We start from the raw sequence: 26,510 nt of genomic DNA on the forward strand, positions 1-26,510 counted from the left end.
AAAAAAAAAAAAAAAGCACATAAAAAAGAATTTCAGGATTTTGTCCATTAACTGCACTATGTCAAGGACAGTATGAAGTAAAAGTTTAAACAGGCACCTTCAAAAGTTTGGACTTTGCAGCAGCAAGAACTCCCAGCACTGCCTTCACATCTGACCTCTTCAGTTGGTCCAACAGATAATTGAATTTGGATAATCTTTTCTTCCAGTAATCCAGCTCTGCTTGTGGTCCAAGGTCATCAGTCTCCTTCCTCAATTGGTTGTTTTCTGCAAGAATCTTTAAAAGCACATAGAAAAATACTGATTACTGTGAATTAGGTTTTCATCCATGAGGATGACAGCAATAGATGCAACATCTCAATGTTTGGATATATTCCATAGAGCCAGGTCTGGAACTCTGGTGTCTTCTACTCCAAAGGAGTACTGGTATCACCAGGCTGGAAAATCATCCCACTGCATATCCAATTCATGGAGTACTTCAGCATATTATAAAAGTGTCAGCAACTTGAAAAGGTAGTAAGTTGGAAGGTAACCTATATGAGAAAACTTATGCGCTAGTGGTTAGGCGACTAAAAAAAAAGGCAGGAAAGCCAAACTTTTAAGTGTCTGATCTCACTACGCAAGACAAATATTCTAACAAGTGGACTATACAACCTATTAGGGACCCTCTGTCTCCTTTGTTTTATAAATGGAACCAAACCCTTCATTTTTGCCAAAAAATACTCAATATTAGGAAAATTTCATCTTCCTGACAAGAGCCTTGTGAACCAAAAGAAGTTATTTTCTACTTCTAACAGATTTTTTAAATATAAAAACCCAGCCTTTTAAGCATTTTTCAGTTTGTTACACTCTTGTAGTTTCTTACCATAGCCCGTAAGTGGTTTTGAAGAATAAATCAAAAACACACCTTGGTTTTTAAATCATACAGTAATACTGGATTACCTTGAAGATAAGAATCTTGCTTGCTTTAGGTATGCTGCTATGACAGCTTAAAATTAATATGGATTGCCTTCTTGAGATTTGTGAACAGTGTTTTTTTCCAACCATCTTTAGGTTAAAAGACCAATTCCATGTGGTAGAAGCTATCCATATAACCAGTTTTCATTATTGTTTACCAATAAGAGCCTTGCCTTCCAATGTTTGGAAGATATAGGGTTAAATTCATAGAAGAGTACTATCCATCATTGCTGGTTTGCAATTTGCTATCATTTAATATTGAGATAAAACTGGTATTAATAATTGTATGTCCCAAATTAAGTACATTTGCCTACTACCATTTTTCAGAGTCTGTGAGCACATAGGCTCATTATATACCTTTGCTTTCAATTAATTTCTGTACCTTGCTGCTGGCTAAAATGTTTTCAGGGTAAGTTACAGAAAACTGCATACTACTGCAAGAAACGTGTTAAAAAGGCACCACACATATAGAGTTGGAAGTTTGATTTAGCTTAACAGAGACTTAACAACTTTATTTTTAAAAAATAGTTTATAAAAAAAGCAAAATTTTCAGCTTAGCTAACCTAATAGAATTAAGAATTCTCAGCTGATTACTCCTACTATGACTTATGTTTTAGCTATTTGGGAAATGAAAGATTTGACATGTGAGACTCACTCTTTAGTGATAAAACAACTTTACATACTAAAAAGGTAGACGAACAAAGTTCTATATACCATGCCAATTAGAAAATTAAATTGTTACTTAACCATATTCAGAGTAATAGTGCTTTCCACTAGTCATGTGCTTTGGGTTTTATGTCAATGGAATTTATTAGCATTTCAACATGCACCCAAGATAAGCTGGTCACATTGCAGATTTGAGGTACATCACCTGCTCAATTTGTTTGAGCCATACTTTCATGCAGCCTTCTACTCTTTCTAGACTTTCTATACTGTTAGCAACAGCAATGTAATCTGAAGGTCCCTTCAAAGTTTTCCAGTCATATGTTTCACATGCCTTTAGATTCACCTGTTAGCGGGGTGGGGGGAGAAAAAAAAAATTAAAGTTAAATTCCAATACAAGTTATTCCTAGAACAATATTCTCTTTCAAAACAGGCTTGCTTTCCTCTTGAAAGGCTTTCAGCATATACTTGCACAAGATAAAGAGGAGCATTTTCTGGGCTCAATCCAGAAACTAAGGCACTTTGAAATTTAAGACACTGGCTCTTTCATCAGCACCATGGCCTGTAAGTTTAAGGCTTCTAGATGCTCTTAATTTCTGTTCTGTTCTGTTCTGTAAAGCTCTGAAAAGTCACAGCTCTTCACAACTCAAAGGGTGGTAGGAAGAAAGTGTAAATGACCATCCAAGCTCCAGAGTTCCTCACCCTTTATCCTCATAAGCAAGAAGAAAAAGAAGAAAATTAATTATTAAGTCTAGTACTCAATAGTGCTATTCCACCTGCAGTTTAAGGAAAAAAAACACACCCTTTAAATGAAATGCTGAGGTAACCAACAATTCAGAGCCCTTGGTCTTTCCTGCAGCTACTGACATGTCAATCTTACCTTCTCCATGAGACTCTGCTGAGCACCTGATAAAGCACTCGCAAATCCCTCCAGAGAGCCAGCAACATCCTGCCTAATATTAGCTGCTTGCTGAAAACCACCAAGTTCATCCCCACCATGATGATTCACAGCTTTGAGGGCTGGAATGAAGATGTTGGATAGCAAGTGCTGCACACTTTGCAGTAAGCCACCTTGAGCAGTATCTATCATGTTGAAGTTCACTTCCTGCAAGAGAGGATAAAGGCACACATCAAAAGGGTTAACAAAACTAACAATAAAAATATATGAGCAGCATTAAGATATTCAAAGAATTACAGCTTAAGATCCTCTTAAGACGACTTCAACATATTATCCCTTTTAGGGGTTATAGGAGATGTCTGTAAAGGGATTAATTTAATTATCCATCACTGAGCAAGTCTATAAATAGGTTTGTTTGGTTTTTTTAATATGAAGTTCGCCAAAGGCTGATGGTCCCCGTGACAAACTTTTATGTATATTTGTCAATACTCTCTAAACAGAAACAGAATTAGATTTCAGTTCAGGTTATTCCAGGGTGATGTGCTAACCTTGTAGAATTCAAATCTGAAATGAGCTAGGGGTCTTCCATGCATGTTTTTATTTCCCTCCTCCCCTCCCCCCCCCGCAACTGCTAAATCTTTTCAGTAACCTTTCTATTCTTTCATTGACAAAAAAAATAATTTTGACTCCTGCCATGAAGAAATTCAAGGCATCTATAATTCCTCATTTTAACTGTTCATTATAAAAAAAGTCAGAACATCTAAGCTCAAATACTATGTCAGTTGTGGGGGCAAATATATTGTGGTCCTGGATATAGTATACAACTTCCAAACCAAATTTATAAAATTTCTATCATCTTTAGTTTAAGGCTTTAACTAAATAATTGCCTATCATAGCACTACCTTGCAGGATCAGATAGATTAAAGGCAAACATTTTACAGGCAATTAAGTGATCAGTATTCCTGAAGAATAAATTGTGGTCTTTGGTTGCAAAAAAATACACAACCTCGGAATTGCTCTATTTTTCTTTAAATCAAAAGGAAAACAAAACAAAAAAACAAAACCCCAACAACTTACAGCTAGCATTTTCCATGGGGCACCTCAAATCTAATGAGGGGGCCCACGAGTCTAACAAGGTTGAAAACCACTAGTTCATAAAATCTTAACATGTTCAGCATACGCAGAAGTGACTCAAACAGTGTGCGGAGCCCAGGGCAAATCAGCCTGTGCAGGGCCCCGCCCCCAGTCACAAGGAAGCCAGCAGTGGATTTGGTGGGGGGGGGGTGCCAAGTGGCTGGATGTCAAGCCAGCAGCAGTGGAGTCCCTGTGACCACTCCACACAGGGTCCTCCAAAGCATAGGGGCCAGGGTGGTCACCCCAATTTACCCCCCCTAGGGACAGTCCTGAGCATAAAAAGTAATATAACATCTGGCTCAGAATGGCCTGCACCACTTCACAAGGAGTGGAAGTTCTTTAGGCACCAAAACACCCACAAAGTTCAAGCTAATTGACTCTACAGAATTTAAATCCTAGAGTCATGGGGAATTTAGGCACTTTTGAAAGTGTTATTCCAGCCACCATTTTTTGGCCCAAAAGGCAACATAACATTCTTCAAAACCCATTCCAAAATTAAATCTTCTTACAGTCAGCTAGTCTAGAGATAAACAAATGCCATTCCACTTCCCTTTGGGAAAAATAAAAGACAGTAAGTATGACTCCCTTGTTAATAATTTTATAGTAGAGAGGAATGGGCACAAGTCTCCAAATAAGGAAAGATGGCAAGTCCCCAGCTTCTGTATCTGAACCCTAACCCAAACATGAGCCCAAACCCAAAACTGTAACCTAGACAGGAACCCGAAACCTGGACCTGAACCCAAACACACCTAGATCTGGACCCATATCTGTACATGAACCTGTATCTGAGAACCTGAACGTATCTGAACCTGAACCTGCACATGAAAATCTGAACCTGAACCCAAGCCTGAACGCATTGGAACCAGAACCAGAGCTGGAACTTGAACATATTTAAATCCGAATCCAAACCTGCACCTGAAAATCTGAACTTGCACTAGCACCTCAATTTGAACCTGAACTGGTACCAGAACCAGTAGCTGAATACCTGAACTGATTCTGTAAGTCTTTCATTTTAAAAGACTATACATTTGGAAAAAAGTCTAGGAAGTTGCACATTAGTGCAACCACTAGTACAAATGAACAAGCATATTTTGTGGGATGCAAAACCCTGGGAATCTTCTACTTAGAGTAGCAAAATGTTGAACCAAGGCATCAACTGTTGTTATTTGATCAAACCTGGTGTGCAAGAAAGTACCTGGTATTTGTTACCCTGAACTCTACTGCAGGTTATTTTAGTCTCATCTTTAAACCTTGTTCTAACTTTAAAAATTTTTCTTTTACCTACCAGTATGTACTTCAAACTGGTAGCTGACTACTTCTAGCACAATTCAGTTGCAGCTTAATAATACACCATGTTTATCTAGTAACCAGATTCCAGAAGTTTATACCAACAAATAAAAAGCTTCTGATTACTTGATGAACAACTGAAATTATATTTAAGCTTCAGCTGATGATTCAAAACCCTGCCAGGCCCCATCTCCTGCCTGCTCCTCCAGCCCCCACTGAGCACCCCCCCCACCTGCTCTCCAAGTGCTATCAGTGGCTGGCCTGCCCAGCCCCAATGTCCTGGTGCTTTAAAATAATAAAATAAAATAGAAGCCCCACACTCACCAGCTGCTGCATTAGCCAGTGGGGCCTCTGGAGGCTCATAGCAGAGCCCCCTCCCCCCCCCCATGCAGTTCAGGGCAGTGGGGGGGGGTAGCAGGGACATGTTCCTAGGGCTGAGCGGGTGGGTGGGGGAAGTGGGGACTGTTTGATTTGGAGATTCAGCAGCATTTGGCCGAATCAATTTGGGACAGCGATTCAAGTCACTGTCCCCACCCAAAAAAAAGGAGGAGAGAGAGGGGAAAAAAAAAACAAAAAACCAAAAAAAACAAACCAAAAAATAGCCAGATCTGAAGCAAATACTAGCCGCTTTGCACAGACCTAATACATACATGTATATAGCAAGGGTGTTGGGTTCAGATGAGGGAGATGCACACACACACATAGAGACCCAGAGATCCCTTATACCCTTTTTGGATCTCTGGCTGTAATTACGTCATGGTAATGTTTTAGTCCAATAAAATTTTATATAGCAATAGAACTACCCTGTTACCTGATGGATATTCTCTGTGGTGATGGTTTTGGAAGGGCTGGATCTAATGAAGAACACACATATGCCAGTTAAAGCAACATCCTTTGCCTCCGTCACAAACACTTTTGGTTTTTTGCTTCTTATTGAGTGAGAAGTAATTGCTGCTCCAGGTATCTCAAATGGATCTATGGGTTGTAGGAAATAAACAGGGTAACAATTATGAAAAACCTCATACATTGAGATTACTCTTTGTAGAGAAGGGATAATGATACGTGAATTTCCCCAACCTACAAGATTAGAATGTTTTTATTCTTGGTAATCACTTGCATGAATTGTTAGACTATGTCAGCAACATTTTTGGGCAGAGTGCCAAAAACACCAGCAACCTTAACTTGTAACATGTTGGTGTGCCAGGGTGGACAGCAGGACAGCTGCAGAGGGCCTAAACCTTGTTATGGCAGTGCAGCCCTAATCCCTTCCCTGCCACCTGCCCTGTGGTACATGTGCCAAGCAAAATGCCTTCTCCAAGACTATACCAAAGACATATAGAGCTCAATCTCCATGAACGAGAGAGATTACTTTGACCAGATAAAAGTGTCTTTTCATACAACCTCTTAATAAGAAGTTTTCAGAGTAAGGATTCAGTTGATCCCTGCCTGGAAGAAATTCAGCACAAATACCGTTTTTCCTCCACTCTTTCCCCTCACTGGGGTCTATCACTTCTTATAGTGATGAGGAGTAGAGGAAAAAGGTATTTGTGCTGAATTTCTTCCAGGTAGAGATCAACCAATTCCTCACTCTGAAAACTGAGAAATGAAAGCTCAGATCAGAGGTTTATTTTAGATGGTAGTTATTTCACAGCTTTAAATGCATTCAGGGGGAAAGGAATAGATAGAACTTTATGCACCTTGAAGCATGGTGCCATACTGCATACTTTGTAAAGTAAGAAAGACTAGCATTGACTGTTAACTACCATGGGAAGTGGAAAAAAATAGAGGGTATTCAAAACTGATCTGGGGACAAAGTTCATGGGAAGAGCAGCAAGCATGAGGAATCTTCATAAACTCACCCAAGAAAAGTTGTTGGTGTAGCATATTAATGAGTTAGTGCTTAGATGTGCACCTGTAAGGTTGCAACCTGGATCAGCTCTATAAAACGGTGCAGGCAAGCTTGTGCCCTGCAACAGTTGCCAAGTACACTGACCCAGGTACTGCTAATAAAAAAAGCCAGCTGCCGCACAGCCCCTTCCCTCCAGTTAGGTCTGACACTGCATTTAAAAGGAACTCCTCCAGCACCTGAGCCTTGCTGTACAATATATCAGTCTTCAGTTTCAGAACAGTTCCCATCTCAATAACATCTCTGGCTTCCCTGGTTTGTGAACTGCTGTGGCTTCCTCCTGGCTTTCAGCCCCTGGATTCTCCCTGCAGGTCTGTTTTTCAACTCCTGCTTTGTTTGGCTTATTCATGGATTTTGCCCCATCTATCCTTTGGTCTTAGGAACTAGGCCCCTTTCCTTGACTTGGAGTTTTGGCTCCCGACTTGTGGCTTCTCACCCTTACTCCTGCAAGCCCCAGCTCCACCCACTAGGCCAGCTGGGCTGGTGAACCATGACACAAGTATGGTGCTATGATGGTGCATTAGAGTTCAGCCAGAATACAGAACCTATGATGAACCCTCGGGAATAAGAGAAAAAGCAAAGAGCTGCAATTCTGCAATGAAGTATGGAAAAGCATAAAACATTGGTGAGCAAGCTTTCCTCATTATGGAGGCAAATAGGCAAGAGACAAAGATAAAAGTCTGTAACCCAACCTCACCAGAATCCACCCCTCCTTTTTGGAAGTATATCCTCCATCTGCAGTCAAACATGCAGACCTTGTATTGGCCATTTCAGTCATCTCCAGATTCACTTGGAGATTTCCTCCCCCCCCCCCAAGTCTCTTATAATGATGATTGCCATCTTATTGTTGGCAGTCTCTTGATACAAGGATGACAGTTTTCTATGGACAGCATTCTCCCTTCCTCTAAGCACGCTGTATGATTGCAGCCATAAGAGACTTTCCCACAGAAAGCTACCTCATCTATATTCTGGGGTTTGACAAAAATGGCTCTAAAAACAGATTTAACTATGGAATGGCAGCATGCTTTTCTGAAGCAGAACAAGAGTTGCCTCATATCCTGGAGGGTCAGGGCTAGGCACGTATTTTGGGGTCCAATGAATATAGCTGAATAACAAATTTCTGCATGGAAACGCAGAAGTGGTTCCTCCCCTATGTAACCCAGGTGGGATACAGAAGATCTCTTCAGTTGGAGAGGGGGTATCAGAAGGTACATGTACATTGTGGGAATGTAGCAGGCAGGTGCTCTTTTTAAGCATAAACTCAGGCATAGGCATAACCTTCTATGGTCTTCTGATTAGCCTCCAGCCTTGCCCCTTGCTGAGGCCCTCCAGATAGCAAGTGAAAGCACACTTGATGTTAAGTATAGGTTAGTCTACAAAATCAACTGTAGGAATCTCAGGAAGCAATGGGACAATAATTGAACATATACAATACGATTATACCAAATAAGATGCACATATACAGATAACCTATACAATGAGTTCAGATATAAAACAGCTTACAATCTTTTACAGTACAAAAATAAAACACAAGGTTACAATAGGAATCCCAATGATGTAAAGAGCCAGACCACAGCAATAGCACAGCAGCTGTGCCCAAAGAACAAAATGGCAACCCAGGGAAAGATCCTCTTACCTAATAGAACATTATTACCCTGTCCTAGGTCCTTCAATTAAGAGGCAGCCTGTAACCATGACACTACCCTTATCAAACAGGGGCCCTATACTCCCCTCTGTGCGCAACGGTGAGCTGCCCCCATTCCTCAGGGGGTTCCCACTGATCACTCACAGTGAGGAAAGCTTCTCCTCCCCTGTAGGAATCCCCCTTTCCCTGGGTAATTCATGACTCCCAGTGTCCTCCACACAGAGGTGGTCAACTCATCCAGTCACCACTTGCAGTAGGAAGGCCCAAGCTGCTTTGTACAGCCACCAGGGCTTATCAGCCCTCCCTCAGTCCCCTGTGCACCAAAGGGGTCACCTGCCTACGGCAGGGTTGGGGACCTGCGCTGCCTTGTGCGGCCGCAGCAACCTGTCAGCTCTACAGCCCTGTTCAATGGCCTGGCTCCTGCCTCATGCAGGGTTGGGGACCAGCACTGCCTCATGCAACCACTGTGGTCCTTCAGCTCAACCAGCCCTGTGCAGCTATCCATTCACCATGGAACCCCTGGCACTCACAAAATCAGAGACCTGTGCTGCCTCATGCAGTCCCATCAGCTCTCCAACTCCATGCACCAAGGTCTCCTGCCTCATGCAGGATTGGGGACCCACACTGCTTCATGCAGCTGCCAAGGTCCCATCCAGTATTGGACCTTCTCCAGACCTATGAACCAATCCATGGACTGAGGGCTCCTACCTCATGCAGGGTTGGGTGACCCACACTGCCAACTGCAGCCACCAGGGTCCCATCTGCTTCCAGACCCTCTGTGTACCATCACCACAGCTCCCTCCATGGCAAGGCAGAGATGCAGCCACTTGCTGCATCCTACTTGATGGAAGCACCTTCAGGGCATTTCTGGGGCCATTCCTCCACCCCACTGGTGAACTCAAACAGTTCAAGCCCCATCTTTGTCATCCCTCAAAGTTGCCAATGCGCTCGGCACACAGGCTTTTATTCCCTCTGGAGGCTCCACCACAGATTGGGAAATGGACCAATGAGGAAGCCCAAGGGATTAGTTCCCTCTCAGGAACTCTTTCACCTCACCCCCAGACCAAATAAAAGGAATCAGAGAAAATAAAATTAATTTGGATACATTAATATATGCTTGTGCATATGTAGAGCCATGGCCAGAACTAGAATGTATCCAGTTGTTCAAGGCTGCAGTGTCAACACATAGGGGGTGCACATGCATCCCCTGAGCACTGGTGTATTCTTTGTCCAGCCATGCTCCCCATTTAGCTGGCAGGCAGGAGCACCAGTGCCCACCCTGTGAGCACTGGCTGGGGAGCAGGGCCAGCCGCAAAAGCGGCTGCTTCCTGAAGTGGCTGCAGGACAGCCACTTTTTAGCGAGTGAGATTGGGGGCAGGAAAGCCCCCAGTGAGCATGATCAGCCACCTCCTTTCCCATGTTTCTCTCCATTTCTATATTCAGCACCACCTCCTCCCTATCTAGCCCCTACATCTGGACACTTTCCTCATGTCTCCTAAAATATCCATGTTGTTTAAAAGATTTGGATTCCTTTGTGTGTGAAGTTACATGAAGTTTAACTCCCAACATCATTCAAACAGGGAGTTAGTGTCACAAAAACCTAAGGATACAGCTACATGTACATTAATGTACTTTATTTCATGCACATTAAATCCAATACGTCTGGGCACCTATACACAGACAGAGGCTGCTCTGATGTGTCTGAATTCCAGTGCATTGGAGTAGACTCAGTTGATCAAGTCTGCTGGACTGTGGTAATTACTGTGTTCCAGCAGCATCCCCATACTTAAAATGGTGGGGAGGGCAATTAAAGCTCACTCACAAAGCTTTACTTCAGTTCAAGCACCCTGCCACCATTTTTAAGTGAGGGGGATGCCAATACATAAAGATGCAGCAGTGCTTAAATTAGAGCAGCTCTTGGAGCTGCCTCCCACTCCCACCCCTGGAGTACATGCAAGAGTACCCTCCATCGTGAAGTACTAAGAAAATGCACATTGACTAGAGAGAACAGTTTAAGATGGGCTAATGTGCATCAACTAAACAGCACATTTTAGTGATGCTTTAATACACATTAAAATAGGTTAAAGCACATGTGTAGATACACCCCAAGAATCCATCATTTATCTAATTGTCAGCCAACTTCACTGATAGGAGATACTTCAAAAATCCCTCACTACTGAGGAACATCAGCTTATCTACCCTATAGAACATAACTTCCTGACCATTGTTGCTACTAGTAACATATCAGAGTACAACTAGGCCCAACAATTAATTGGATCATGTGCAACAGTACTTGTAGAATAAGTGAATTTACCTGTTTCAGCTGCCTCCACATCTTGATAGAAGAACATGAGATGACAAAGACCTCCACTGGCTAAGAATGTATCAATGCGCTTAATCTGTTTAAGATGAAGTTGTATTACTAATACTCTTTTCACATTGCTAGCAAATTAGCAATTAAACAGAATCTTAAAAGCCAAAACAGAGTACATGAATCATAGCACTGCAATTTTAAAAATTAAATAATGATGGTGGTCATTTTTAAACCCAAGATGCATCATCCATCTTTTCATTTAAGCAGAGCTAGAGTTGTTAGATCAGCACTCTTCCCTGCCCCCCCCTCCCCGCCCCATTTACACGGGTAGTTTAGTACACTGTACCTGTGTTCTATTGAAGCCAGAATGAACAGCCTGAACTTCAACACAAATTTAGTTTGAACAAACATCTCCTCGATAAGTGTTCAAAAATAACGTTGCAAAAATCTTAATAGAAATGGCTGATGTCCCCCCCTCAAATTCTTTGACCTAAGTCACGGACATATCTATGTCATAGGGGTTTTTTTGCATGAAGTTTTGCTATCAAGAACCTCTTACTTCTTTTTAGAACTTGTCAGGTGGCTAACCAACAGCCTTGAGCAATTCCTGCTAAGAAATTGCTAGAGAGAAGAAGATTTAATATCACTGTTTGTGGAGGAAAGAAAAGTCAGTTTTCCATCATCATCACCACACCAGAAGAGATATCAGAGCTGCTCTCCTAGTAAGGAGGTAGTTAAAAAAAGAAACCTTGGAATAATGGTAGTTTTAAGTTCACCAAAATAAATGTTGCCAACCTGCAACAGTATCTACTTTGAGGAAACATGTCACCATGCTCTTCTCTAAAATTTTACATAATCTTAAAAATGAATTCTAGGCAATATAGATATTAGTGAGAGACATGATAAACAAGGTCAGCATCCTGCGCACACACACAAAAAAAAAGCGTACATTTTCTGGACAGTTTACTTTAGACAATTTCATTTCTCATCACCTTTACAAGGCCAAAGAAATCCAACTTGTCCAAAAAATATAGATAAAATGTTGACAGTGGATGGACAGGACTCAACTGTTTTGGTTTAACCACTATTTATGATCTCCCAGCATAGAACTAACCTATGGAATGAATGGGTCTACTGAACATGGAAAGGCATTTGCCACCCTTAGTCTATTAAGTTTCAAGTTTATAAATAAACAATCAAACTACCCAGGTTATGTCACTTCTTATGACTAAGTAATTGGCCATACAAGATTGCTTAAATTTAAGAAAAGGGAGTCACTCTTCAGAAATCACAGAAATAAGAGGATAACTATTACTTGTTCAAATGCATGCATGGTTTTAGTAGACTGCTACTGTAAATAATAAATCCTCCAAAACAGGAGATTACACCACAAATTGTGTGCACACGTGTGGGGGAAGGACCATACCTGATTACCCTCCAGAACAGAATCTTCTACCTCTGTTTTGTCCACATCCACACAAGAGGCAACAATAGCCAAGATATAATCATGTCTGCCATCCAGGTGAGCTCGTTTAGCCTCTCTCTCCTCCTTAAGCTTTTGCTATAAAAAAAATTGTTTGATCAATGAAAAGAAAGCTATAAAACAGCTGCAATATTTAGCATGACTTCATTTAGTTACTTACAGCAACAGGTATTTAAATTACAGCTTCGAGGCCTTTTTTGCCAAGAAGCAAGGTACCTTTTATGTAAAGAGTTTTGGCATTACTATGTAATCCTTAGTCCCTGCAGCCACTAGCTCTTGTTTTTGGGTCTACTCGCATCTGCCAATATACCTCAGTTTCTAATTAAATTGAATCCCCACATGTAATACACCTCATTTCGTTAGAGACAAAAGAGTTTTCTGGAGAAGTTACTGGTATTATTGTGCTTACAGATGACAAAGTTTAATATTAATTTTCATTTTCCAGAAAAATTGAAAGTCATGTTTCATAGGTGACAAATCCAAAACTTAAAATTTCCCCAGTGATAATGAGGAAAAAAAAAAAAAAAAAATCCACAAATTCTAGAGCTTTAACCAAAATAATATGCCCAGAAGCTGTGGAAGATCTGGCAGGACTTGCGTAATTTAAATTAGACCCTCAAGCATCTTACAACAATTTAAACAAATGTCTCCTAGGACTTTTAAAAGTGCTTAAATGTTTTGGGGAGGAAAAAAAAATATATTCATTAACTTAAACTTTCTAGACATACCACTTAGTCTAGAAATAGAAGTGGTGGATGAGAAGAATAGCAGTATATCTTTTGTTATGTATACAGAAAGCCATTTTACCTTCATTTCCTCAAGCAGCACTGTCTCTAAGGACTTTTCCACATGTTTTCAGCCTTTTAGAATGTGTCTAGTATGTGGATCCTATTCTAAGGAAATGTTTCCCCATTGCATTAATCAATGGAAATTGCAACAAGAAAGACTGGGTCTTTACTCTGTCTCCTGAATTTCATAAACAAGTTTCTTTACCAATAAGACATAACAGCCAGTACTCCAGAGGGATAAGTTGTCAGGTTACACTGGCCTACTTTTCTGTATGAGCCAATGAATACATTGGAAACAGCCGAATAATGTGCACTGGACCAAACTTACTGGAAGAGTGGAACAATGCCACCCCCATATCATTTTTGCTTTCATATTTCAAGCAAAAAAATTGAATTTAGGTAGAAGAAGCTGTATTAAAAGTTGTTTGCCTGCTATATCAAGTGACAGTTCAGGCACCTTGCTGCAGAATTCTTTTTATCTAGCCATAGTTTTCAAAAGGGTTCTACCTACCACCGTCAAGCATGAAACCTGGGCTTTGGTAGGAATGAGAACCTCCCCTGGTATCTTTGCTAAGTATGACAACTCTTAGTGGCTGTACTAAGCATGACAAGCACCTCAAATCATTTCCACACCAAGAAGTACTTCAGAACTTTTCCATGTGTATTTAAAGATTATCTTCAGCAATTGATCCTCACAGCTCTAACAGCCCTGGTCTAAATCTTGACAATGCCATTCCAAGATTTCTACCTAAATTAAAAGGGCAAATACCACAAGTGTCACAGTATTTATAGAGCACTACACTAAACACCCTTGATTTCATGTAGTAAGTAATCTTCACTTATGAAGTCATTAACAGGCTACAGAAATTAAGGATATGGTTTTATACCAGTTTTCTTGCTTCTTGACAGAATTCAATTTTTTTAAGCCATGGAAAAAAGTAAAAATAAAAGAGCATCCACTCCTTTGATTACTATTTTTCCCATCAAAAGTAATAACTGTTCAGCCACGCCTGCCAAAAAAAAAAAATTACACCCCAAGGTCACAGTTCAAAGTTTCATGGCACAGGCAAAAAACACAAAAAACCAAAACCATAGATCATCTTCAAATCTATTCAGGAAATTTTACCTTAATAACAAACTGAGTTTGTTATTGTATTATACCAGAAGAAATACAATTTATTTATAAAGTGACAACATCTCATGTGTTACCTACTGCAATGTCATTTTCCCCCCCCCTTAATATATTCCCCACATGACCTTCATTTACCAATGAAGCTGGTTAGAAGACAAACAAAAAAAAAAACAAACTGCCCTCCACTAAGGTTTATAAACCAACCAGCACCTTGATTGCTTTTAGATGCATTTGTTATCCTACAAAATTTTAGCTACCAAGATCAGGTTTAATGAATGTTCCCTTTCTGAACTAGAAAGACCATGACAATAGATTTTTTTTTTTTTAAATCTGAGTTTACTGCAAGGTAAGTGCAGACAGCTTTTCTCATCTAGTTCTAATATTATACTTTCAGTATGTCAGATACAGTAATCTTAGTGTTTAATCCGTTTCCCTCTTCATTATGACTGACAACCCAGTTTTTTCCACTACCCCCCCACCCCCCCCCTTCACATTTTCCTTCGGTCTAATAACTACCAGTCCATCAGTCAGCTCCCTTACCTTGTTCAAGTCACTCCACTGAATGTAATGGGATGCGCCTTGATCAAAGCATAAGTAGTTGGCTCCGTTTAATAATGTTAGGCTAAATAACAACTTTGAGATATCAAAAGAAATTGTTCAAGACCTCCATGTGCTTGTAACAGACTCCTCCCCAAAAAAGCACAGGTGGTGTATCCAAGTACAGCAATCCTCCTTAAGTTCCTCCCCAGGCATCACATATCCCAAGACCCATACTACTTTTCATGATGTAATATGTTCCTACATTCTAGGCAGAAATCCAAGAGATGGTCTGCAGAGTTATTGTGAATATGGTCAAAGTGACTAGGAGTTTTCCAGTTAAAGAGATTCTGTACATTAGCTGAATAGGCATGCTTAAGCACAGCCATCCTCAAGATATTAGCAAATAGACGTGGGGGGCAGGAGGCTGCTGTGGGTCAGAGTTGCTGCCCCCCCCCCACTTTTGTATATGAATAGAAGGTGAGAGGTTTTTCTGTCCCCCCCCATGCTGATTTGGGGGGGGGGGAGGGGAGGAAGGAAACTCCTCATCTTGGATTTGATTAAATGAGTACATCTAGAAATACCATATTTCAGCATTTTTTTTTAAGACCACAATCATCCATATGCCCCAATTGCTTTATAGTGTACTAGAGCAGTGCCGAGTTCCCAGAGTTTTGATCAAGTAAATTGAATAGATAGGGATTTTGCCTCACCTGCAAGAGCACCCTAAATTTATCATCTGTTTCTCCCTCCATTTGTCAGCTTAAAACACAGATCAATCCCATATCAACAGGCACAGAGTCAAAGTTTAGAAAGATGATTCTTGTAAACAAAAATAGTATGCATTTAGGAAGCAGTTGCCAATTAGCTTAAAATCCAATCTGTCCTTAACAGGCATGACATCCAGTTCCAGTATTGGCTCACGCAAATAAACCCAATTAAGATAAAACCTTCATACTTTTAGAGAAACAAAACACACAGTAAGCAAACTGTGATAGTAACCTACCTCATTATGACCACCTGTAACCTTTGTCCCAGTACAAACACTGAGTTACAGTGGCCCTTTTCAGGTTACTATTTTAAGTTTCTGTGCAAAAATATCCTTCCTAATCACTGCTCAAGAACCTTGGAGTTACAGTTGACAGGTCAAGAAACAGCCAGTCAAGATGTCACGGAGTCACATAGGTGCCCCGTGAGTGTGAGGGTGATTGGCAGAGCTGCCAATCACCCAGGCAGCTCAGGTGCCCGGTTACCAGGGCAACCAGGTGGTCACATGGCCAGAAGGGGGCAGGGCCCGGCCTTTATAAACAGCTTAGGCTGGAGCCTGACTCACAGTTCCCTTCTGGCTGCTGCAGGAGTAGGAGCTCTGTGGCTGAGCTGAGTGGCCTGGGTTAGTGGTTGTTACTTTACCATGCTAACCGGCTGCAGTGATGCAGGGAACAAGATCGCCCTGATGGAAGGTAGGATTGAGAGCCCTGGCGGGGCTTGGAGTTATTGTTAGGCGTGTGGAGCCTCTGTTTATGTTGTAGCCAGAGGGCTTGAGTTTATGTTACAGTTTACTCCGGAGGACCGGGTGAGGCTGTAGGGGAGCGAGGAGGCCTCAGGGGAGCTCCCCAACAGCTTGGGGGTTCCCAGTGCCCAGTAGGGGCACAGTGCCAGGGGGGCACAACTGTTTGTGCCGGAGTGGCATGGAGCCCGGGGTTGGACCCCGGCCCGTAAGGACGGCACTTCGCCCAGTGGGGCAAAAGACCCAGAGAAGGGTCAAGGAGACGGGCACGGCTGCGAGTGCCTGTGCCCCTAGCGCGAGGCGTGCGGTGTCAGCCCTAGGGAGGGCAAGGCCCCAGAGCGGGGCTGAGGCAGGGCGCGAGGCGTGCGGTGTCAGCCCAGAATGGGCAAGGCCCCAGAGGGGCGAAGCACAGAGGGTGCAGTACAGGCCCCAAAAAGGGGCGAGGACCCAGAGCGAGCCAGCCCAAGGGGGCGGCGGGAGCAAGCCAGCAAGTAGCTGGGTGCCAGGGAGACAGGCCCAGGGCACAGGGAACGGGCTAGAGAGTAGAGCCCGACCCGAAGGGGTGCCAGGGGCGAGGGGCCCCGAGCGAAGGGGCGAGGGACTACACAAACGTCCCCCAGAACAGCTGTGAGGCATGGGGCGTGCTGAGGGGGAGGTTTTGGAGGCACGCATAGCCCCTAAGGCGGGACGCGCATAGATACCCCAATCTGGAATAGGGACTGTAACTCCAGTACCGTCCACTAGTGAACCGGCAGCCTCCACAACATATATATTAACCATCAAAGTTGTGGCGGGTGAGATTCTGAGGGTGCCACGTTCACCCTAATGTAACGGTAGGGGGCGCTAGGGGGTTCACGGCCGCCCCTAGCTGCCGCCCCCTCACACAAGACACTACTGAAAGTAAAATAAGTCTAAGTACAGCAGAGTAGTGACACCCTGTAGTTTATTTGAAAAAGTTTATAGGAATTCCAAAGGCTTTGAATACACTTGTATCAAATACAAGTGTGTTTTTCCCTAAACCCAGTCTTTTTATTGAAACAAATCCACTGATTCACAGAATAGTATTTTGTCCATTCTCTCTCTCATTCATTTGAGTATGCAATAGACACATTCTATATTCCAATACTGTGACAGGGGGCCACCCTAAGACTGGCTTCTGTGCAGCTTACCCACCTGACTTGGGCAGTCCACCTGCTGATCTCACTAGTCACACCTTGTTAGTAAATATTTGAGTTTGTTCATTAAGCAGGAGGCTGCCCTTCATGTGCTCAGCTATACCAGGCAGTGCATACACATGTCCCATACCTCACAGGTGTTGCTACCATCAAGCCCTCTGGCTCCTGTCTCACTACAACCTGCGGGCATCAAGCTCCCTCAGATGTCTCCCACACACCTGGCTCTGTGCCTCTTTAACTGCACCCCTCTGGGCCTCAGGGCTTTACCAAATCATATGCCCTCTCTCTGGCACTGATAAGGCCTCCAGGCCTCCCCTTCTAGCCTCATCCCAATCCTCCAGGGCAAACAAACACAAACAGCCCCTAGGCTATAACTGAAATACTAGCAACAAAGCAATATTATGCCCCTTTAAGGGGACAAACTTCCACTCAGAGTAACATGCCCCTATTCTAGTTACCTGGAAGATTCCCTGTAGTCATGTAGCACCTACATAGCAGAGCAGGCAATACTGGGAGAGTTAGGCAGGCAGCACCAGGTCATAAATAGCTTCAGTAGACAGGAACTCCTTCCCCATCAATTGCCAGAGAGAGTGTATCTACAGCCTGGGCTTATATATCCCAGAACCCTGCCTTCTGCCAGTCAGGTGATGTCAGCAGGTATGGCCAATTACTTCCTTAGGTTGTTACCCTGGCAACCTGCAGCTGGGGAGCTCCCTGGCCAGGCTTCTTCAGCTTTAAGGAGCAGGCACATCTTAGTGCCCTGCTACAATTACATTGCTTTTAAACTAACCCCTGGCTAACAATTCAGTGCTCCTCAGTTTTAGATGCAAATTAGCTGTCAGTAGCTAGCAGATTATATTATTTTCTAACTGCAGCATACCGGTATCCAGATCATGACCTTTTCACTGAACAGATTCTTTAGACAAAAGGTATGAATTTACAGGCAATGAATCAAAAAAGCATTGGTCTGGAATGGTAGTGAAGACACTAGCTTGAGCAGAAATCATGACTAGATGACCTTCTGAGGTCCCTTTCAATCCCATCATTCCATTTCCAATAAACATTAGGATAATACAGTGGAGCAAGGCCATTTCTTCATTAGGCTTAACTGGGCAGCACCAAAGACCAAAATTCTCAGGATTATTTGAGTAATCAACAACGAGTGCATTTCTCTTACTTTCATGCATGTAAGCTGCACAGTACTGAAGCTTTCTGTACCGTAAGTAAAGCTTACCTATAGTGAAGAGAAATTTCATCATGGATAGATGTAACAGGAGGTGGACCTTGGGCTTATTAAACCCAGCACCAGAGGCAGAGAGGGTCATTCTGACGCAGGTAGAGCTAGAGACAGTAGCCCCCAGCTGAGAATTGATAGAAGCAGTACTAAGAACTGAAAACTGTAATTAGGCCCTAAAGGGCTATGGCAGGAAGAGCCACCACAGTTTAGAGTAAAAGCCAGAGAGGAGCCAGGGAAAAGGCTGTATTGAGAGAAGGGTGACCAGGCCCACTGGGACTGATTACAAGAGTGGGATGTGGTGCAAATTCTAAGAGTACACTGAAAGGATGAAGCAATGTCAATATTACCAGGCAGGGTACTCATCCCAGCCTGGCCCAAGCTGGTTTGTCCCAGCCTACTCAGGGAATCAACCTGGGAAAACTTCATTCCACTGAACTGCTGATTGGAGACAAGTTCATGGGGCCATAAGTGACCAGGCAAAGATGAACTGGGCATAGACAGAGAGATGCTTAAGGTTGCTCTTCTGCTACAGGACTGAGGGGCCTATTCCCCAATTTCAATACTATCAAGTCACATCAGACAAAGTCAAGCAGACACCTCAGAACAAGTGGAGAGCCAACAAGCCAGGACTGGCCACCAGGGGGCAGGAGACAAAAGTTGTGGTTCAACAGTTGTGGTGCAAAGTTGTGGTTACAACAGTCCATAGTTATATAATCAACACAAAGTAGCTAAGGACTATTTTCAGTACCTGGGATGTTCCAAATACAATACATTTGGACATGGCTTTCAACAAATATAACAATACAAATAGAACATCAAACTTTTTTTCCCCCAGTCACAACAGTTATGCTTTGGAGTTAAGGATAATCACACAATAAAAATCAATAGACATCAAAAGAATCCTTTAATCAACTATTGTTACTCCAGAAAGGAGCCTCACATCAGTTTAACGTCTCCTCCCCTTTCCAGACTCTTCCCCCAACAGCTCCAGATAATCTCCTTCAACATTGAATAGTACAGCTACTAGGTCTCCAAGAATGCTAATAAACCTGCAAAGCAGCTGTTGAATAACAAAAGTTGTAAATAATTTCCTAGAATCTCAGATTACATAATCCCATGTGGGGCTCATAGGGACCTCACTCATCTAACCTTAGGGTCCTCAAACCCCGGCCCATGGGCCAAATCCACCCACAAAGTCATGTCATCCAAACCATGGAGCTCCCCACAGTTCTGGAAATCTGGTGGGAGGAGAGCTGTGGCAATTAACACTACCACCTCTCCCCCACCACCAAATTTATAAACTCCATACGCTGGGATCAAGATTCGGACCAGGATTGGGCCCCTGGACCAACCTGGCAATGATAAGCTGGCCCACAAGGCAAAACGTTTGGGCACCACTGATCTAATCCATTCCACTCTGCTGCAACAGATACTTTTGACTGATCATCCCCTGATAAGTGTAATTTTAACTTGTTCTTAAAAACTACCAGTAAAGATTGTACATTCCTTCATAGCTTTCTTTGAAGCTTTGCTAGCTAGAAAAGTTCTTCCTGGGATCTACTCTAAATAGTCTTCGCTGCAAATTATTTTCTATCCTTCCCTCTCAGTTACATGGAAGAGTTTATTATTCTTCTCTAACAACATGTTGCTTCTTTCTACACATATGTCCACCAGTTTATTTCAGAAGAGAGAAGATCAAATAAGTTATTTCCTTCAACCTTGCCCCTTACATTACTTACTACATTAATATTCTGTTTCCTCTTCTATGGGCTCCCTCACCATTGTCTTCAAGTTTCTTACAATCAAATGCACAAAATTGTTGATAATAGCCCACGTGAGGCTTCAACATGTTAGGCCTCACCAGCACTGAGTAGAACAGAAAAATCATTTCCTGTATCAGACATGTTATCTATTATATACCCTAGAATGACACTTGTCTTTCCCTGGCCCCAACCTCAAAAGCATCCCTTCACTGACTTAGCTTTTAACTCTTAAAATATCCCAGACTTATTTAAATCTAACCTTGTCTTCTGTCCAGATTAGGATGGATGGATGGATTCTGATCCTCCTGTCCTTCTACTATAGCTTCTAGGCACTATGGTTATACAAAATGTTAGTTATTTAAAGTAGTTAAGATCCCTAACACCTCTCCAACTTTAGTAAACTTTTGCAGTATTTGCAGAGACAAGAAGTAAGTACAATTAGGTAATGGCTCAAAAATTCATCCAGATACTCAAAAAGGCCACCTAAAAGTTAATTTTAATAATCATAACAAACTCAAAACCATATTGCAGTCTTGTCCATTTCAGCTGAAATATGGACTTCATTTCTGGCTATCTTTTACCTGTATATGAGGCACTTCTAGTACTTCAGTTAGGCTCCAGGGTCACAGCTAGAAAAAATATATTGTTGGGAAATCCATGGTTTCTGCTTTAAAAAAAATAACAAAATGAGGACTTTAGGGCTCACCTTAGTAATACGTGGTATTGCTGTTGGCTACAAAACACCAACTCACAGGATCATCATAAAATTCCAGTTTATTGGACGGATGCAAAAATCAGACCATAAACCTTGGTGCTGATTCCCTCAAACATACATTCACACACGCACACAGGCAACTCACAGTAGCTAGCTATGAACACTAAGCACCAGTGTCAAGATATACCTATCCTCAAGCACTGGAGTCCACCATCAATGGCCAGTCAAGGTTTCTTTCAGTGCGATGTTGCTTCAGAAGGGTGTCACCAGCTGGTCCTTCCAGCTGGACAGAAAGGGTGCTCATCAGGTCAAAGAGGGCACCATTGGGGGTCATTCTTCGCTGCCTTTTATCCCTCTCTGGCAGACTTTGGTGACTCCCCAATTCTCGGGCTACCCAATCCAGGGGTTGTTGATATCGAGGGACATCCTTCTTGGTAGCTGCTGGGTGGCAGCTGTCAGCCCCAGGGGTCACGGCCACATGTATGTGCAGTCTCCTGAGTCCATTGATGAATTTTGATTGATCTGCTGCTGTGATTAATAGAGCTCTGGAAGAGGTTGATCAGGAGGTATTTCAGCCCCAAGGGTCTGTTTCCAGCATTGATTAGTTCAAACCAGGGCTTCTGCACCTTTAACAGTGAAGTTTCAGGGAGTTCCTGACTCTGTATTGATTCTTTCCTCCTCTTGGTCTGTAGTTTTGTAGGTGTTAATTGCCACTCCTTAACTTGTTTATCAAGACTTGCTACTGTGTTACACAATCAACCATGATTTATTCAGGGACCGGCTCCATACAGAGATTTCTGCCCTTGCTAACATTGTTACATAGTACAACTTGCTTTTAAAATTAAAGTACATTTGTAAACTCATCTACAAGCTCTATTTTCACTACACATACACCTTATATAAAAATAATAATATAATAAAAGAAAAAGATAGGAAGGAAGAAAAGGTAGAAAAGAGAAAGCATCCCCAAAAGGGGGTCAATACTGCAAAACGGGCTTTTGCCATATGGAGGAGCTTCACATTGGGGGGGAAGGGACAGACAAAAAGCTTTCTTGCTACATTGCTAAGGGAGAACTTTTAAGGGAGATGCAGCTCCTCCACCTCTACTATTGCTGTTGCTTTTTCTAAGTATGTTACCTTGATAAGTTTAATGCCCAAAGAAAGTTTTAAATGCAGGCCTACATTTATTAATGTAGTTATTATATTTTATGATTTAAAAGCAAGTTTCTTTTTCCCCCCCTCATTTTTTTTATCTCCATGCCTCCACAACATCAGCTTCATCCAGGTTTGGCTGTCAGTCTCCACCAGAACAACCAGATCTGGTCCCACTGTCCAGGGACCCCAGCCCATCCACCCCACACCCACCACCACAGACGCCACACAGAGTAGGCAGGCAAGTTCTCCATGGAGACTGGTCTGGGTCCTGTACGAGCAGGGAGCACTTGGCCAGGCACCTGTGGGATGGGGCCACAGGTGGGTGGGGAGCAGCATCTGGGAGTAGGATGGCTAGGTGGGGTCAAGGCCAAGGCTGAGATTGGAATCATGGGGCAGTGACAGCATGAAGCCAAGGCTTCCAAGGCACAGCTACAAACCACTACCCATGCATCCCTGTGTGAGAAGAACCAGTTCCACAAGCAAGGCATGTGGGGAGGCCTGGCCCCATGCTGTCACTGTCTCATAATCCCAATCTTGATCCCAGCCTGGGCCCAAGCTCCTGGACACTGCTCCATGCGCACTCATGGCCACATCCCATCTGCCTAGCTGAGTGTGCCCTGCCCATGCAGGTTGCCATTCTCCACAGAGGCCCTGGGATCACTGGACAGTGACAATGCAGGGCTAGATCCTGGGACAGAGCCACTTAGGGAGTTTTGGTAAGCTGTTGTGGGCCAGGGAGGGGGTACTGACTTGGTCTGCAACAGTTTATCAAAGCTCCCTAAGTGGCCTTCCATTCCAAATAATTGCCCATCCCTCATGTATGGTCTTGCAGTTAAATAGTAACTAGCCTCATGGCAACAAAAACCAAAAAAGCATTCCAACGTACAATTAAAGATGCAAATTAAGCAATAATAATATAGTAGTGTTAGGGTAGATTGCCATATTTTATGCTTTAAAGTTGCACCTGTTTATAGGGTGGTGAATTATAGCATTGTTTAAAGTTTTCTTTTATATTTAGCCTAAAGATCTGTATAGCCTAACTGTTATCTGAACTTTTCATTTTGCTGGTGTTTGCAATATCAACTGGCCTTGTTTCTTGAAAGCAGCTTATGGCCTTGAGTTTGCTTGCATGAAGTTTCTTTCCTTTTTCTATCACTGTGAGAAGTTTTTCTAACATAACATAGTAATAGTTTTGTTACTAGCTCAAATTAACTGAACTTGGCACTAACCAGATGAACCAGAGGGATGAAATGATTGGATATGTTATGTTAATGAAAGGTGATGAAGGAGACCAATGGACAATGCTTAAGAGGTGTGCTCATAATGGGGATGTTGAACAAAGGAATATGCTGACAGGATGAAATATGAACAATATGCTGACTGCAGATAGACCAATCCAAAAGCAAGGAGTCATCAAAGGAGTCAAGTTAAAGAAAAGCAAAAAAGGGGGAAGCAAGAAAGTTAAGTGTGTCATCACCATTGAGGCAAGCCAATAGGGAGTGCTCCTGCGCTGAGCCCACCCACCTCACTGCACCCAACCACCTTCCAGGCTCCAAGTGCCTCCCTGGGGATGCCTCACATCTAGCTGACCCACTTTCTGGAGCACACCCACTAGCCTGGAGGCAGTGCTGCCACCAGCCAGGGTCTGCCCTGATCCTGGCACTGCACCCCCTGGAAAACACAGGCCTAGTAGTCCTTGAGGGTACTCAACACACTCCAAGAATTTGGGGTGCTTCCCCTCAGTTGGCTGAACAAAGGGGACCCCAAGGCATAATCTAGACCCACTCTCAATAAGTCTCCCACGCTAGATACAAAGGAGAAGTTTATTGGTTACAAGGAGTAGGTCTGGAATAGGGTACAGGGTACAGCAATATCAGAGAAATCCCACAAAACAAACTGGCATGGCTGGGTAGCCTTTGATCATGCATCTGAGTTACTGCAAGCTATATATCTAGTTAGATCTCAGGTAGCTTACTTACAAGTATCATCCAGAGGCATACAGAGATTCCTTCTGGAGGCAGGCAGTTTATTGATCATGAGTTTCAAAAGAGAGAGAAAGTTTCAGACAGTCCAGCTCTTCAGTCTCTGAGTTTTCATCACGGCTACTACCCCTCCTCCTGGGCAGTCCTTAACTTATATGGCCCTTATGACCTCATTTACTTGGTCCACTGGAGACCAGCACCTGTTGGCTGCCAGCCAACCCATTTGAAAGGCATCACTGGTTGCCAGGTAGATTGGCATTGCTCAAAACAATAGGGAGCCCAAGCCCCTCACCCAGTTATGTGATGCCAGTCACATAGGCAGAGGGAGCAGGTTTGCCCCCTCCCTCAGGAATATGTCCAGTTCAGGTTACCGAAAAGAGATGGGATGTCTGTCCTCTGCAGGGCCCATATTAACCAAATTGTCACAAAGCAGAGTTTTTGGGGACAGACAGAGGTTGCCTTCTGCCATGCTGTCATCATCATTTACACCTTGAATCCAGCTTTTAACACCTGTCTGGATCAGCCCAGTCAATGACTCACCCTTTGCTTCAGGAACTGAGTGGTCATCTTTTCTGTGAGGCAAAGTAACATTTGGGATTGGGTGAGATCATAATACATGTTTTTTCTCTCTCTAAATATAGAAACTGCTGAGATAATACTTGTTGTATTAGTAAAGTTAGACTGATTTTAGGACATTCAGTTGTCTGTGTTCGTATTTCATGTTCCATTTAAGAGTTAATTGGGCTTTAACAATCCCTAAGCACTATCTGCTGATCAGTGGTGTAAACAGTAGTTGTCTCAGCAGCAGAACATTAAAGACACACTTAGATGCACATTGGGAACTTCAGATTCTTGAATCTCTCACTTGTTATTAACACCCCCTGGTAAATCCCAACAATAAGAAGAAGATATTATTGGCCAGAATACAACTGCCTGGTTAATACACTTAAAGCCAATCCACAATCAGCAGCTCCGCTCAACATGTGTATGTTATATGCCATTATTCTACGTAACACAAACAACTATGCCAAGGCACACACAAAACTGAATCTATGTGCACACTGCTACAGTTGTCATGCAGAACCCCTGAACTCTCACTCTCTGAAGTCAATACAGTTAATCAGTGAATCTAAGCAACCCCTGTATACTTCCAATAGGCAGCCCAGATATCACCAGCTGAGGCTTCACAGATGAATGCAACTGTTGCATTATCAATACACACATTTTCTGTAAGCAGCACTGAATTGTTTCTCATTTTCACAGCTTCAAGATCAGTACTTGAACACTACATCTTCAGACTCTATCTTGCTCTTTTCCCCTTCAGACAGTTTTTATTGTCTCAAGACTTATTTTCTTACATAAGTTGGTTTCAAGTGAAATCATATTAAAATTCTCCTCAATTAAAATGTTACAGTCTTGAGTATCATGTGGCCTCTATTTAATGTTCTTATTTCACAGGAAGGTATTATTACTTATGTACATTTCCTGTTCTCTTAAAGTACACCTATGAGGTGCATTTTTTCACTGAACTCACTTCAACTATAGTTTAGTTTAAGTTTTTTATCTGAAACTTTAATTTAGGCTTGTAAGTCATAAAATCACTTCAGTCATCCACTTAATGTACAGAAATCCAACCCTCCCCAAAATAATTGTAAACACAAGTTGCACAGCAAGAGTCATATAGCAAGTATAAAATGCCATAAGGGGCACTACACGATTAATACACTTCTAAGTATGATCCTTCACTAAGAAGCCTTGAAATACAAATAGATTTGGAAAATCCTGATATAGTTAAGTCAGTTATGAAAAGCACCTTGGCTAGGGACAGACATTCAAAAAGCCTGAATTGATACAACCTTTGCAGGTTAGTCTAACCTGGCTAGTCTAAACCAGTTTGTAGCCATACAGACCAGTGCTGTGTGAAGCTTCAGGTGCTGATTCGATTTGGAGGAGATTTGGCCTGATTCGGTGGCCGAGTCTCTGAATCCAAATCAAATCAGAGGACCAATTAAAAGGTCCAAATCAATTCAAAGGTCTCTGAATTGATTTGGAAAAATCAGGCAATGCCCACTGGCTCCAGGTAAGTAAGGGGAGAGGAGACTGGAGACTGGAGTGGGGAAGAGACCATGGGGAGACCCCTGCCAGGCCCCATCCCCTGCCTGCTCCCCCAGCCCTGCTGACCCCCACCCACTGTCCCAGCCCCTCCCCCCATGGCTGCCCCGCCTGGCCACAGCT

General features: G+C 42.7%; 1 protein-coding gene across 5 annotated transcripts in view; it reads right to left on the reverse strand.

Annotated features, from left to right (window-relative positions):
* Positions 1 to 26,510, reverse strand: part of DNAH5 (dynein axonemal heavy chain 5) — a 294,998-nt gene that overhangs the window by 218,115 nt on the left and 50,373 nt on the right. For all 5 annotated transcript variants that reach the window (XM_019541679.1, XM_019541689.1, XM_019541661.1 and 2 more), the window contains exons 2-7: positions 12,228 to 12,362; positions 10,802 to 10,886; positions 5,748 to 5,911; positions 2,498 to 2,722; positions 1,826 to 1,963; positions 98 to 274 (exon numbers count right to left, since the gene is read on the reverse strand). In XM_019541679.1, coding sequence (XP_019397224.1) covers positions 98 to 274; positions 1,826 to 1,963; positions 2,498 to 2,722; positions 5,748 to 5,911; positions 10,802 to 10,886; positions 12,228 to 12,362 — 924 coding nt within the window. The remainder of the gene's footprint in view (positions 1 to 97; positions 275 to 1,825; positions 1,964 to 2,497; positions 2,723 to 5,747; positions 5,912 to 10,801; positions 10,887 to 12,227; positions 12,363 to 26,510) is intronic.

This window comes from Crocodylus porosus, unplaced genomic scaffold, assembly GCF_001723895.1.
Source record: "Crocodylus porosus isolate Cpor-Errol unplaced genomic scaffold, CroPor_comp1, whole genome shotgun sequence".
In the NCBI taxonomy this organism is placed as follows: Eukaryota; Metazoa; Chordata; order Crocodylia; family Crocodylidae; genus Crocodylus; species Crocodylus porosus.